General features: G+C 54.8%; 1 protein-coding gene across 1 annotated transcript in view; it reads right to left on the bottom strand.

Moving 5' to 3' along the window:
- Positions 1-12,047, bottom strand: part of UBAC1 (UBA domain containing 1) — a 30,539-nt gene extending 18,492 nt beyond the window's left edge. Inside the window, exons 1-3 of the mRNA XM_021671441.2 lie at positions 11,696-12,047; positions 6,860-6,980; positions 5,191-5,264 (exon numbers count right to left, since the gene is read on the bottom strand). Of these exons, the coding sequence (XP_021527116.1) occupies positions 5,191-5,264; positions 6,860-6,980; positions 11,696-11,833 (333 nt within the window). The 5' untranslated portion in view covers positions 11,834-12,047. The remainder of the gene's footprint in view (positions 1-5,190; positions 5,265-6,859; positions 6,981-11,695) is intronic.
- Between the last annotated feature and the right edge of the window lie 2,142 nt (positions 12,048-14,189).

Genomic DNA, 14,189 nt, shown 5'->3' with positions numbered 1-14,189 from the left:
GCAGCAGGGGTGAGGGACAGGGAGACCAGCAGGAGGGGTGAGGGACAGGGAGGCCCAGCAGCAGGGGTGAGGGACAGGGAGGCCCAGCAGCAGGGGTGAGGGGCAGGGATAGGGAGACCAGCAGCAGGGGTGAGGGACAGGGAGACCAGCAGCAGGGGTGAGGGACAGGGAGACCAGCAGCAGGGGTGAGGGGCAGGGACAGGGAGACCATCAGCAGGGGTGAGGGACAGGGAGACCAGCAGCAGGGGTGAGGGGCAGGGAAGGGAGACCAGCAGCAGGGGTGAGGGACAGGGAGACCAGCAGCAGGGGTGAGGGGCAGGGAGACCAGCAGCAGGGGTGAGGGGCAGGGAGGCCCAGCAGCAGGGGTGAGGGACAGGGAGACCAGCAGGAGGGGTGAGGGACAGGGAGGCCCAGCAGCAGGGGTGAGGGGCAGGGACAGGGAGACCAGCAGCAGGGGTGAGGGGCAGGGACAGGGAGACCAGCAGCAGGGGTGAGGGGCAGGGACAGGGAGACTAGCAGCAGGGGTGAGGAGCAGGGAGACCAGCAGCAGGGGTGAGGAGCAGGGACAGGGAGACCAGCAGCAGGGGTGAGGGACAGGGATAGGGAGACTAGCAGCAGGGGTGAGGGACAGGGAGACTAGCAGCAGGGGTGAGGGGCAGGGAGACCAGCAGTAGGGGTGAGGGGCAGGGAGGCCCAGCAGCAGGGGTGAGGGACAGGGAGACCAGCAGGAGGGGTGAGGGACAGGGAGGCCCAGCAGCAGAGGTGAGGGACAGGGAGGCCCAGCAGCAGGGGTGAGGGGCAGGGATAGGGAGACCAGCAGCAGGGGTGAGGGACAGGGAGACCAGCAGCAGGGGTGAGGGACAGGGAGACCAGCAGCAGGGGTGAGGGGCAGGGACAGGGAGACCATCAGCAGGGGTGAGGGACAGGGAGACCAGCAGCAGGGGTGAGGGGCAGGGACAGGGAGACCAGCAGCAGGGGTGAGGGGCAGGGACAGGGAGCCCAGCAGCAGAGGTGAGGGGCAGGGACATGGAGGCCCAGCAGCAGGGGTGAGGGGCAGGGACAGGGAGACCAGCAGCAGGGGTGAGGGACAGGGACAGGGAGACCAGCAGCAGGGGTGAGAGACAGGGAGGCCCAGCAGGAGGGGCGCAGGGCAGACACAGTCATGAGGTGGGAGGGGGCAAAATGGCAGGGTCTGCACCCATGGGGCAGCGCCCAGCCCCAGAGCGCTGCTAACAAGATCCAGGTCCTCTGGAAGGTGGCATTCAGCCATGGACAGCCAGCCAGACGTTTAAGAAAAGCTTCCAGCATGAAAGACAAAAACCCAAATAAGAACAGGAACAGGTTGGGCACAGCGGCACACGCCCGTAATCCCAGCACTTTGGGAGGCCAAGGTGGGTGAATCACTTGAGGTCAGGAGTTCCAGACCAGCCTGGCCAACATGGTGAAACCCCATCTCTACTAAAAATACAAAATAATCCAGGTGTGTGGCAACGCACACCTGTAATCCCTTAAAAGGGACGGGTCTCTTTCTGGGAAGAAATTCAACACTTAAGAAATCCTGTTGCTGGCTCTGAAGGAGGAGGAGGCCATGTGGGAAGGAATGTGGGCTGCACCCAGGCCCCGAGAAGAAAATGGGTTGGAACTGGACTCTGCCGACCGCCAGAAGACCTCGGAAGCAGACTTTCCCAGAGCCTTAGAAAGGAACGCAGCCCTTCAACACCCTGACTTCAGCCCAAGACCCCGAGCACAGAAACCAGCTGAGCTCACCCCACAGACTTCTGCCCTACAGAACCGCCAGCTACAAAACAAGTGCTGGTTTTGTGTTGTTATTGTTGTTTTTGAGATGGAGTCTCACTCTGTATCCCAGGCTGGAATGCACTGGTGCAGTCTCGGCTCACTGCAACCTCTGCCTCCCGGGTCCCGGTTCAAGCAATTCTCCTACCTCAGACTCACAAGTAGCTGGGATTACAGGCACGAGCCACCAAGCCCAGCTAATTTTTGTATTTTTTTAGTGGAGACGGGGTTTCACCATGTTGGCCAGTCTGGTCTTCAACTCCTGACCACGTGATCCGCCCGCCTCAGCCTCCCAAAGTGCTGGGATTACAAGTGTGAGCCACCGCACCCAGCCGACAAGTGCTGTTCTAAGCAGATACATTTCTGGCGATTTGTTAGATGGCAACAGAAAAGTTATATAGACTTAGCAAATTCTAACCTAGGAGAGAGGCAGGAAAGCCAGGCTGCCTGAAAGGCAGCGACTCAGACAGATCATGGGCCAGAGGAATCTGGAGGGACAGCACCCCAAGAAAGGGAGAGCCCCGGCGACCTCGCATCTGTGACCACGTTTCCAGAAGCTTTATCAGCTCTGTGGAAGAGCATGAAAAAATCAGCAATAGGCCAGTGAGAAACTCAACAAGCAAACGAAAAGATGAGGCAAACATGAATTCCAGGACAAACCAAGCGGTGTAAGCAGGATGGATAATCTCAACATGCTTTGCTCACAGCTGAAAGCTACGCTTCAGTTATAATAGTAACGAAAACCCTGAGCTCTTCAACCAAAATTCCCATCTAACCTTCAAAGGAGGAGGGAGGGAGGCACTGTGTCCTGTCCATTAAGATGTCAATAGAGACTAAAGTTGATTCAAGGACTGGCAATATACACATACTATTTACAAATCAGGAAAAGAATTGGTTTTGTTGTTGTTTTGATATGGAGTCTTGCTCTGTCACCAGGCTGGAGTGCAGTGGGGCAATCTTGGCTCACTGCAACCTCTGCCTCCAGGTTCAAGTGATTCCCCACCTCAGCCTCCCAAGTAGCTGCAACTACAAGGCACGCACCACCATGCCCAGCTAATTTTTTATAGTTTAGTAGAGACAGGGTTTCGCCATGTTGGCCAGGATGGTCTCGATCTCCTGACCTCATGATCTGCCTGCCTCAGCCTCCCAAAGTGCTGGGATTACAGGCGTGAGCTATGGTGTCCAGCTGAGAATTGTTAAAGATAACAAGAGTTATGATTGGTTGGGCCAGGCATGCTGGCTCATGCCTGTAATCCCAACACTTTGGGATGCCAAGGTGAGCAATCGTCTGAGCCCAGGAGTTCAAGACCAGCCTGGGCAACATGGCAAGACCCCACGTCTACAAAACATACAAAAATTAGTCAGGCATGGTGGTGCACACTTATAGTGTCAGCGACTCTACTCCTGGGGCTGAGGCAGAAGGATGGTTTAATCCCAGGAGGCAGAGGCTGCAGTGAGGTGAGAGGCACTGCTACACTCCAGCCTGGTGTGCACCGCCTGGCTTTGCCAACATGCCCAGCTAATTTTTTATATTTTATATTTTTTGTAGAGACAGGGTTTCATCATGCTTCCCAAGCTGGTCTCAAATTCCTGGGCTCAACGTGATCCTCCCACCTCAGCCTCCCAAAGTGCTGGGACTACAGGCGTGGGCCACCTTTTTATTAAAAGATTTGTAGTATTATTTGACCTTTTAAAGACATGTTACTTTGACTTAAAAATTAATTCATAAATACAAAAATGAGCTGGGTGTGGTGGCACACACCTGTGGTCCCTGTTACTCGGGAGGCTAAGGCAGGACTGCTTGGACCCAGGAGGTCAAGGCTGCAATGAGTCGTGACTGCACCACTGCACTGTAGCCTGGGCAACAGAGCGAGATCCTGTCGCTAAAACAAAAACAAAAACAAAATTAAAAATTAATTCAAAAAATATCAATCAACATCTTACAATGTTTCAGCTTGCAAATATTTGAAAAGAAAAGGTAAGCTCCTCAAGTTAGCTCCAAGCTACCCATTCAGGAGGCTGCGGGGCAACGGCTGGATGGTCAGACCCGCCGTTCATGAGTTACGAGCCTGTAGTCTGAACACCAACCGTCAAACTGTAATCTGAGAACTGTGAATGCTGCCTGCGGCAGTTCCCAGAAACAGGCCTGACTCGGGACAGCAGGCGAAGGCATGCCCAGATCTGTCCATGCAGATGGGTGGAGCGGCAGCCTGTGTGTCACTCACATGTGCCAGGTGTGGCTGAAGATAAGGCGGGGACCCAAGCCCGGGGCGCTCTTCCTGGGGACCCACGGTCCCAGATGAAACCCAAAAACAGCTTATGCACTGCCAGGCCTGGGCCCTGCCCAGAAGACTTTGGCCCACCCTTTCACTGGGGTGAACACTCTCCTTAGCCTCTCAAAGCACGAATAAGAAACCCTACCCTCGGGATGAGTAATGAAAAGACAGCAGAGGAAAGCGGCTGCCCTTCTAAACGGCAGGCTCCACGCTCGGCACGGGCTCAGCACCTGCCAGTGGGTAGAAGACACCACTTACGGGACCTGCCTTCCTCTGCTCAGGGAGCTTTCCAAAGCGTGGGCTTCTGGGAAGCCAGCAAGCAACACGCTTCACGGTTTCCTAAGGCACACGCGATACGTGGAAGGCACAGACTATGCATCGGTAACGTGGGAGTTAATGTTAACTCCAAGGACATCCAATTGTTTTGCAAGAAACAGACAAGACAGGCAAAACTCAGCATCTCTTAGTGTTATGAGTACAGGCTGAGTATCCCCCATCTGAAATGCTGGAGACCAGAACTATTTCAGATTTTGGGTTTTTTCAGATTTGGGAATATTTGCATTCCAAATAATAAACCCAAAAGCACACACAAGCATTTCCTTGAGTGTCATTTCGGTACTCAAAAGTTCCAGACTGCGTGCATTTCCGCATCTGGATTTTCGGATGGGGACGCTGGGCCTGCGTGGTGCAGGTGGAGCCTGTGAGAGCGCTCCCTCACCCGCCGCTCTCCACGCGCGCAGCCCTTGTTCTCTATGGTGGCTGGTTACCAACTTTCCTAGTTCTCTGTCAGGACGGACTCGGCTGCTTCAGGAGGGACAGGAGCACACGCAGGTGAAGGCGGACAGCAGCAAGGGGAACAACTGTCACGCAGGACACGCCCCCACTCTCCTCTCTGTCTCAGAAAACTCAGAGGCAGGTTTTCTGTGCTGGTCCCATGAGCAGGGACAAGGACTGACGTGGATTAAACAGGCTCCGCCAGGAGCGAGAACCCCTATATCCACATCGACTGTAAATGGCGAATGTGTGGGCTGGTGAACAACGAGCATAGAGAACATCTTTATAATTCTTAAATGTAGACTTCTACCAATCAAGGTCCCCTTTTGCAAACCTTGAAATTTACCTTTTCTTCTGCTGTGACATCAGCCATCTTGGGAAGTGGTGCTGGAGCACGCTTTTTTATCAATAATAGGACATCTGGAAAAAATAACATGCATGTCCATCACGCTGGTTACTGTTTCATAGCCACAGAACAGCATAAACGGTGCTGGGTGCCCTGAGAACAGAAAGCACGCGTTTCGGCCAGGCGCAGCGGCTCCTGCCTGTAATCCCCACACTTTAGGAGGCCGAGGTGGGCAAATCATCTGAGGTCACGAGTTCAAGACCAGCCTGACCAACACGGTGAAACCCCGTCTAAAATACTAAAATCAACTGGGCATGGTGGCACACGCCTGTAAGCCCAGCTACTCAGGAGGCAGAGGCAGGAGAATCACTTGAACCTGGGTGGCAGACGTTGCAGTGAGCTGGGATCGCGCCTCTGCACTCCAGCCTGGGCAATACAGCAAGACTGTGTCTTAAAAAAAAAAAAAGAAGAAGAGCAGGAGTTCAGCTGGGTGCAGTGGCTCACGCCTGTAACCCCAGCACTCCGAGAGGATGACGTAGGCGGATTACTTGAGCCCAGGAGTTCAAGGCCAGACTGGACAACATGGCAAGACCCCGTCTCTATGAAAGTACACAAAATAGTTGCACATGGTGGCACGTGCCTGTCATCCCACCTACTTGGGAGACTGAGGTGGGAGGACTGCTTGAGCCCAGGAGGTCAAGGCAGCAGTGAGCCCGACTGTGCCTCTGCACTCCAACCTGGGCAACAGAGTGAGACCCTGTCTCAAAAGAGCAGGGGTTCCTCTGTTCCCCCCAAACCAAGCATCTACACCAGCCTTCTCTCACTTTTTCATGGTGTCCGCATGGCCCTGACTGAGGTACAAGCTCCCAGCCTGGCAAGAACCCCCAAGTGACCCGTGGCCCGGAAAGCGTGCGTGGCCCGGAAGGTGTGCATGGCCCGGAGGGCTTGCACAGCATGGCCCCAATAATAGCGCAAAGAATTGGCCACAATCCTGCAAAGGGCTCTCGTTTTAACCACCTCAGTTCTGAAAAAGTCCGTGAGGCTGGAGAGTTTGTCTTAACCCTCATGAGTCAAAACCTGAGATGCGGCTCATCCTCAGCCCACGGTGGTGGCCGTCCCGTACTGGCTTTGAGCTTGATGGTCATCTCAGTGGATATCTGTTAGCAATACTTTCAGGATTTTCAAAATAGCTTACTTCAAGAAATTCCATAATTAAAGGCATTATTTAAATGACAGACAAAACAGGTTTGCTCTTCGAGTGCCTCCAGACACAAAACCACCAGCAATTAAATGGAGGTGTGCGTCCAACCTGCGCTCAGAGTCCTGCAACCATCACAACGGCCACGTCCAATTCAAGAGTAACACCTGCAGAGCCCCCTGGAGTCTCCAGTCTCTGGCTTTGCTTTGAAACAGAACCAAAAACGAAATTCACATTTGGCTTCTCAAATGTCTGCTGCTAGTTCAATTTCAATTTCTGCTGCTTTTCACAAACATTCGATAACAGAACTCTTTCATAAAGGAAGACAGAACACTTTCAGTAGCTCTTGTTTTGTGCTCCTGTCTGGCTCAGAATACTGACTCCCATGGGTGCAGCGCCCCCTCCCCGCTCTGGTGCCCGCACCAGGGCATGGCGCCTGACGCCACACCCACCCACCCACTGCAGCCTTACCTTGGTCCTGGATGTTCTCCTCCAGGATGGTCCTGGCGTCACTCAGCACCCTCTCTGAGGCAGCGTGGATTAATTTATGATGGGTTACACTTTTGGGATCTTCTAAGCTCCCATGCGCACACTGGGGAAATATAGATATTTCAAGATAGAAAATAAGTGAATCGTAATTCTAATAACACAGGACCTGGTATCCCAAGCCACACCAGGAATTTACTGGGTTTTCTTATGAGCTAAGGAATTACAGCATGGATGAAATTCAAGAATTCCCAATAACGGCAGATGCCAAATGAAGCATTACAGTGCCAGATCCCCTGGGCCAGTGGGCGATCCCCAGCCCATGGAGTACTCCTGAAGCAGGCTCGCAGCTCCATACACCATATTCTACTGACAATTCGTGGCCACCAGAATTGCTTCTTTCTTCCACAGACACACGAAAGGGGCCAGAAAGGCAGCCTGGAAAGAAGGCTGGTTCACAGGGAGCACGAAATCGGGGTAAGAAGAGCACTTAGCATGGCTGCTCTCAGCGTGGCCCCAGCTCACTAAGCAACAGCCATGTGGCCTGGGCAGCTGGAGGGGACCGATGGGCATGCAGTCACCAGGGCCCTGGAAACCCTGCAACACCCGGGCAGAGAAGGGCAGGGAAGGGGAGGCAACACCCAGGCAGCAGTGAGGAGACCCCCCTTACACACCACAGCCACCTCTGACCAGCACTCGTGGGTGACCTGGGAAGCCATCTTGACAGCCACTGACTGCAAACTCCAGGAGGAAGCTGGAGCGGGTGGCCATGATCCCTTCCAGCCCTGCCATTACGAAGTCCTCACAGCCAGCTGCTGGCAGGGGTGGACCCTGCTCCTCCCCTCAGCCACATGGCACTGGACTGCAGGCGTCCTGCTTTCCTTTGGACATGGGTTATGCGTGTCTGCTCACCATTTTGTGAAGACCAGGCAAGCACTGATGGTCCCGTGTAATGAAGACCGAGGTCAGCACGTGTGCCTGTGTCTTCGTGCCCACGTCAGTCCAGAGCTCCACAACTCCACCCTATCGTCTGCCTCAGCACCACACGGCCCGACACGGCACAGCACACCACACCACGTCACACCACGCCACAAACAGTACCCACCCTCGCAACTACGGCGCCTCCCCAGCAGCTGGAATCCTGGAGTGGGAGGAGTGGGGCTGCGCTTTTATGTTTCAGAAAATACCCACAATTTCCATAGCCTGGCCTGAAAACCCTTCAGAGCTCAGAGCCTGGGCAGAGGGAAGGCTATTTTCTTGCTCTTCCAGATCCCTGAGGTTAGATGGTAGAATTCCCTGAAGATCAGGAAAGGATGAAACCCTCACCGGGCACCTTCTAAACCTGGCAGCGGGCTCAGCCCATGGGTCAGGAGCGTGGCCCAGCCTGGAGAGGGGCCGGGGCAGCATCCCAGGACAGGCCGTCCTCGGACGTCTCAGGTGGCCGGGCAGAGGCCCTGCTGGCAACTGGCTTTCCACCTCCCTCTGCTGCCACGAGGGCTCCGAAACACCCAGCACACACAACACAACTGCTTGCTGGAAAAGAAAATCTAAGCACACACATCACCTCTCAACACAGGCATTTTAGGAGTAACTGAATTTTCTGTTACTCTCAAGACAGAAAACAGTTTTGAAAAAGGGATTATGGCATCCTTCAGAGGCTGCCATCCCTTCACACAAAGCTGGCAAGGCCAAGGGGACGTGAGGGCGAGCAGCCACTGGCAAGACATGCTCCTGCCATTTACGACAGGGCAGACAGTCCCTCAACTGCCTCTGAATTTGACAATGGTTCTGCTCCCTGAAATACTGGGGGTGCATGCTAGATCATTTGTCAAGTTCAGAAGACAGACTACAGAATGCAATTTTCCAAAACCATTTTCATACTAATTCCTGAAAAAACAGTATGCTACATGTCCCCAGCACTAGCACAACTAAGTCACTCTGTTTCTTTGTTCTCGGCAGAAGCTGGGGTACGGCGGCAAAAGAACCCCAACGCAGGCCACTGGCGTAGGAGGCTCCCACACCCCACCCCACTACGTCAGGCTCCTTCCAACGCAGGCCACTGGTGTAGGAGGCTCCCACATCTCACCCCACTACGTCTGGCTCCTCCCAACACAGGCCACTGGCGTAGGAGGCTCCCACACCCCACCCCACTACGTCAGGCTCCTTCCCGGAAGAACAGTGCCTTCGTTTCTGCTTGTACCTAATGCAATCTGTCATTTGAAGACCCATCTTCATGTGATCTAGGAAATTGAAAATTTAACAGCCATACTAACAAGTACTGTAATCTATTTTGGCAATTTCATGAATTTTTTTTTTTTTGAGACAGGGTCTTACTGTCACCCAGGCTTGAGTGCAGTGGTTTGATCTCCGCTCATTGCAACCTCCCCTTCCCAGGTTCAAGCGCTTCTCGTGCCTCAGCCTCCCAAGTAGCTTGGATTACAGGAGCCCGCCAGCACGCCCAGCTAATTTTTGCATTTTTAGTAGAGATGGGGGTTTCACCATCTTGGCCAGCGTGGAATTTCACGAATGTTTACGACACACAGCAAAAACTCTACTGCACCACAGGTATAATTTTCTTACTCATTAGCCACCTGTTGTATAAGATGGGTTATCCTGCCCCCCTTCTCCACGCCAGGCAATGGAAGCTAGAGTCCACCACGGTGATCCCAATTTGCACGAAACAGAACAGGGAAAGGCGACAGCAAGAGTTGTGATCATAAACCCTCCTTTCAGCAGGCACAGTCAGGAGCACAGGGGCGGAGCCGACGCCATTCCCCTCCAGGTAGAGAGAAGAGAGGAGGGACAGAGTCATGCGGGCATCGGCACGCGCTGAGGAGGAACGCAGCTAAGACAGACGCCAGGCCTCCCTGCCTGCAGCAGGGTGCCATCCAGGGACCGGCTTCCAGAGAGACATTCAAAGACACAACTTGAGGATCCTCTTTTCTGACTAATGCATTCTGGCCCCGCCTGCAGGACATGCTGGGACGTGGTGGTGGGGAGCCTTTCTGATGCTCAGCTCTGGAGTCCTGTCATTTACGTTGGCTCTTGTGGTGTGAAAATCTTCCACACCTGTGGAGACCGCAGAGTGGAATACAATCTCAATTTAAAGTAGGATCATGACAACCCCAAATGGTACATCTCGACGCCAAACGCAGTAACAAATACCAGGAACAGAGCAGTTAGCATGGTAACGGAACTGGCTGCCTCACTGGCCCCAGGTGCTCCTGAAATTCATGAGTCTCTGTGGATCAGACAGTTGTCACTTTCCATTTCCTTTCATAAAAGAATGTCATGATGGCCATGTACATCATACCGAGTGAGTCAGACGAACGCCGCACCAACGCAGGCGACATCCCACGTCCACGCAGTGTGCGTCCACAGCATATTTTCATCTATTCCACTAACCCGCAGTTTGTTTTGGGGCTACTCTGAGCCTGGTCCTGGACTTGTGGATATAAACCAAGCCCCCGAGGAGCTTCCAGACTGGCTCAGGGAGGACACAGCACCTCGGAGAAGATTTTTAAAAACACATGCGCTAGACAAGCAGCAACGCCTGGTCCAGCAGCCTGGATGCCCATGGAGGTCCCGGAGCTTGAGCTTAGTGCTGTCCCAAAGGAAAACCACGCACACTGGGCCGGAAGAAAAACGAGAAAGCAGCCAAACATACCTGCCCTTGAGCGTGGGAGGCTCGGCCGCTCCTCGGTGTGAACCCTGAGGCCAACACCTCACAGGTGCTCACGGCCACCGTTCCAGAAGGGAGCTTGCCAAGTCTGCCTCCAACAGTTTCAGAACCCCACAGAACCACGATCACCAAAGCAACGCCAAAGTCCTCCATGTGAGCGGTTGCCATGGTAAGAAGTGAAGCTTATCCTGAGAGGCCACACTTAGCTAACGTCTAACGCAGCCAATCTGTCAACGCATAGATATGTAACTTATCGCACGGAGCCGCCACTAGTAACCTGCCCCCTCCTTCAACCTAAATTCTGCCAACCCTCAGATCATGTCAAGTAGAGACAGGAGGTCAGTCTGACACACGGACAGGCTTCTCAGCTGACCTTAGTTCTTTAGAGACTCGAGAACTAGTTCCCAAAATCAGCAGCCTAAGGAACTAAATACACAGGGTAGTTCAGGTGAATAAACTAAGAAGTGTCTCAGCGAGGAGACCCTTTTCCTGGACCTTCCCTCTTGACCAATTTTACCTCTGCAGAAAAGCAGGGGCGCGGAGCCTTGTCCCGCAGCGGCACTATTTCAGTGACTCCAGCTAAGAGGCACAGTGGCCGCAGCCAAGGCCGGCGGCGCCAGGCAGGAAAAGCGCTCCAAGCAGCCGGCTCTGCGGGAAAGGGGAAGAGGAGAGGAGAAGGGGCCTCTTAATGAAGGGCCTGCGTTAATCCTCAGCTCTCAGAGGAGCTGCTGAAAAAACTCACCCCAACAGCAAAAAGGCGCAACGGCTGGAAAATCCTGAAGCCCTGCTCCCGTCGGCGACTTCACTCTCCAGGCCTCAGTTTCCCAACCTGCCCCTACCGCCCTGCAGAGCTACAGAGTTAACTGAGAGGCTGGCGTGCAGAGGGCTCGGCCGGGCGGCTGGCACCGGGCAAGCGCTTAGTGACTAGTGCCCGCCGGCCGCCAGGCCCGGGGACGAGCGTTCGGAGGTGTGGGATCCGGAAGGGGGAGAGTTGGGCAAACGGGCGGGAGGCGCTGCCCCCACCCCCGGGGAGGAGGGCCTGGAGCTGCGGACCGCGCGGCGGACCCCGGGTCCGCAGTCTGAGGGGTCCGGGGCGAGTGTCGGCGGCGGGGGAGGGTCCCGGTCGGGCGCGGCCTTACGTGCTTCAGGCAGCGCTCCTTGAGCGTCTCCACCGACGTGTCCTCGGTGGCCTCCTCCTGCCACTCGGCGCCGTCGGCCGCGCAGATGTGCAGCCGCAGCACCTTGCCCGCGAAGATCTTCTCCTCCTGCACGAACATCGCGCCGCCGCCGCAGGGGCCTGCGGCCGCCGCCCGAGCCCCTGAAGGTCACCGGGCGGGCGGGAGGGCGGGGCGGGGGCGGGGCCAGGCCGCCCGCGCGCTCCTTCGCTGGGCCGCCGCCGCCCCGCCCCGGCTCCCGTCGGCCGGGCCGCCGTCACTTGCCTCGGCCCCCCCCACGGTCGCCTCGCTCCCGCCGCCGCAGCCGCCGCACCGGATGTGTGTCACGGGCGCGCCCCCGGCGCATGCCGGGAGATGTGGTTCTGCGGCAGGCGCCTCGCTCCCTCCGCTGGGGGCAGGCTGTGGCCACCGCAAAGGAAGTGCGTCACGGGGCGCGCCCGGAACATGCCGGGAGTTGTAGTTCTCTGGCCGCTTGGTTCCTCCCGCACCTGCAGGCGCTTCCCACATGGGGCACTAACCACGTGGGACCGCATGGACTTTAAAGGTAAAATACACCCTAGATCCCAAAGAAGTAAAGGTACAAAAGAATGTAAGACATCTCGGTAATGTTTTCATATTGATGACATGTCGAAATAATATTTTGGATCTATTAAGTAAAAATGTCATTAAAACTAATTTCACCTGTTTCTTTTAACCTATTTAAGACGGAAAGTTTTAAATTGCCTACATGGCTGCTGTGATGTTTCTTTTGGACTCCACTGCTGTAGAACGGAGGCTTCCAAAGAACTTGGCTTTAACAAGCCTAGGTCTCTCTGATACACACGCAGGTCAGAGAGCCACTGTTCCCGCAAAGCCTAGGTTTTTGGAGCACCCAGAGGGGAGGGAAGCCGCTCTGTAGTGCAGGTGGTGCCAGGAGGGCTCATTTTCTGTGGAGTGTGACAAAGAGTCTTTGCTTGGCGAAACTTAGGCAGAACCTTCTAGACCATCTGCACACTTCCTTATAAAATCCAGTTTTAGCAAAGACCCTTGATAAGTGAGTTTAGCAAGAACCTCGATGTCTGATCAGGTTCCTCGTCCTCCACCATCTCCCGGGTGCGTCTGATCACTCCAGCCTCTCAGCAAGAACCCCGTCAGGTCGGTTTAGCCAGCACCACCCTCATCCCTGAAGTTTTCTCCTGTTAATTTTCCATTCACTGACCTCACCCTGCTCCTGGGCTGTACATTCCCACTTGCCCTTGCGGTATTCGGAGTTGAGCCTGATCTCTGTCCCCCCTGCAACCCACCATGGCAGTGATCTCAGTACCTATCTCAACAGTCCCCAATAGCATATCTTTCTTACCATGTTCCTAAATATGAATTTTTCAGTTCAGGTTAGACGTCAAGCATTGACTGATCTGTACTCATTCACCCCATTCATTTAAAAAACCTTCACTTCACAGAGACGAACAAGGCACGGTTCCCGTTCTCAGAGGTCAGCAGTCTGACTGCGGAGGCATCTCTTCTCTCCACACCATTTTGCACACATGTCCTCATTTTTCTCCTGTGATAATTCCAGCCTCGTCCAGATTCCATGTGTCCAGCTCAGCACTTACTAATTGCCTGCCATGTGTGGGAGCCTCTGCTACTCAGTGAAAATATGGTAGTGATTAAGATCAGAGACCAGGATACAGTCCTGGAATGGGGCATTTTTAACACAGGAAGCAGAGACCCCTGTGGAGGTGGTGGTGGTATCATGGAAGCTGGTGGAGGGGGAGAGGGAGGAACACCAAGGTGGAGAGAGGAGAGTAGGGGAAGCCAGAGGGCTTGGGGAGCCAGGTCGGAGCATTTGAACTTTGCTGTGAGAACCACAGAAGGGGTGATTAGGTGGCAGAATGAATGGTGGTGACTGTGGAGGGGACAGGGAAGAGGGCAGGGTGTCCTTCCAGGGGAGCAATGGGGAACAAGGAGAAGAGGACAAGGGGCTTCCGATGGCCTGTGGGAGGGGAGGCCAGCAGAATTGGAGGGTGTGGACACAAGAGTGAAATCAACGATGACTGGAAGACTTCCAGCGTGGGTGGCAGAGGGCAGGGCAATGCCACCCTTTGAAGTAGGAGGCAGGAGGAGGAGGAGCCACTGGCCGGGAAGGTGTTGAGCAGCTTTGGACTCAGGGATGGATGTGGCGGGGGCATTCATGCGGAGGGGGCATTCATGTGGAAGTGGCATGCTGGACCTACAGGACTGAAGTTCAGGAGAGAGGCCTGGGCTGGACACAAAGACGGGACAGTCAGCCTGGCCCACATAGCAAGACCCTCTACAAAAAGTAAAAAATAAATTAGCTGGGTGTGGTAGTACACACCTGTGGTCCCAGCTACTCAGAAGGCCAAGGTGGGAGGATCACCTGAGCCCAGGAGGTCCAGGCTGCAGTGAGTCGTGATGGCGCCACTGCACTCCTGCCTGGGCAGCAGAACAAGGCCGTGTC

The sequence above is a fragment of the Aotus nancymaae genome, unplaced genomic scaffold, assembly GCF_030222135.1.
Source record: "Aotus nancymaae isolate 86718 unplaced genomic scaffold, 86718_ANA_hifiasm-v0.15.2.pri h1tg000063l, whole genome shotgun sequence".
NCBI classification, from domain to species: Eukaryota; Metazoa; Chordata; class Mammalia; order Primates; family Aotidae; genus Aotus; species Aotus nancymaae.
The sequence above is the reverse complement of the archived record's forward strand: the minus strand, read 5'-3'. Positions and strand labels throughout refer to the sequence as shown.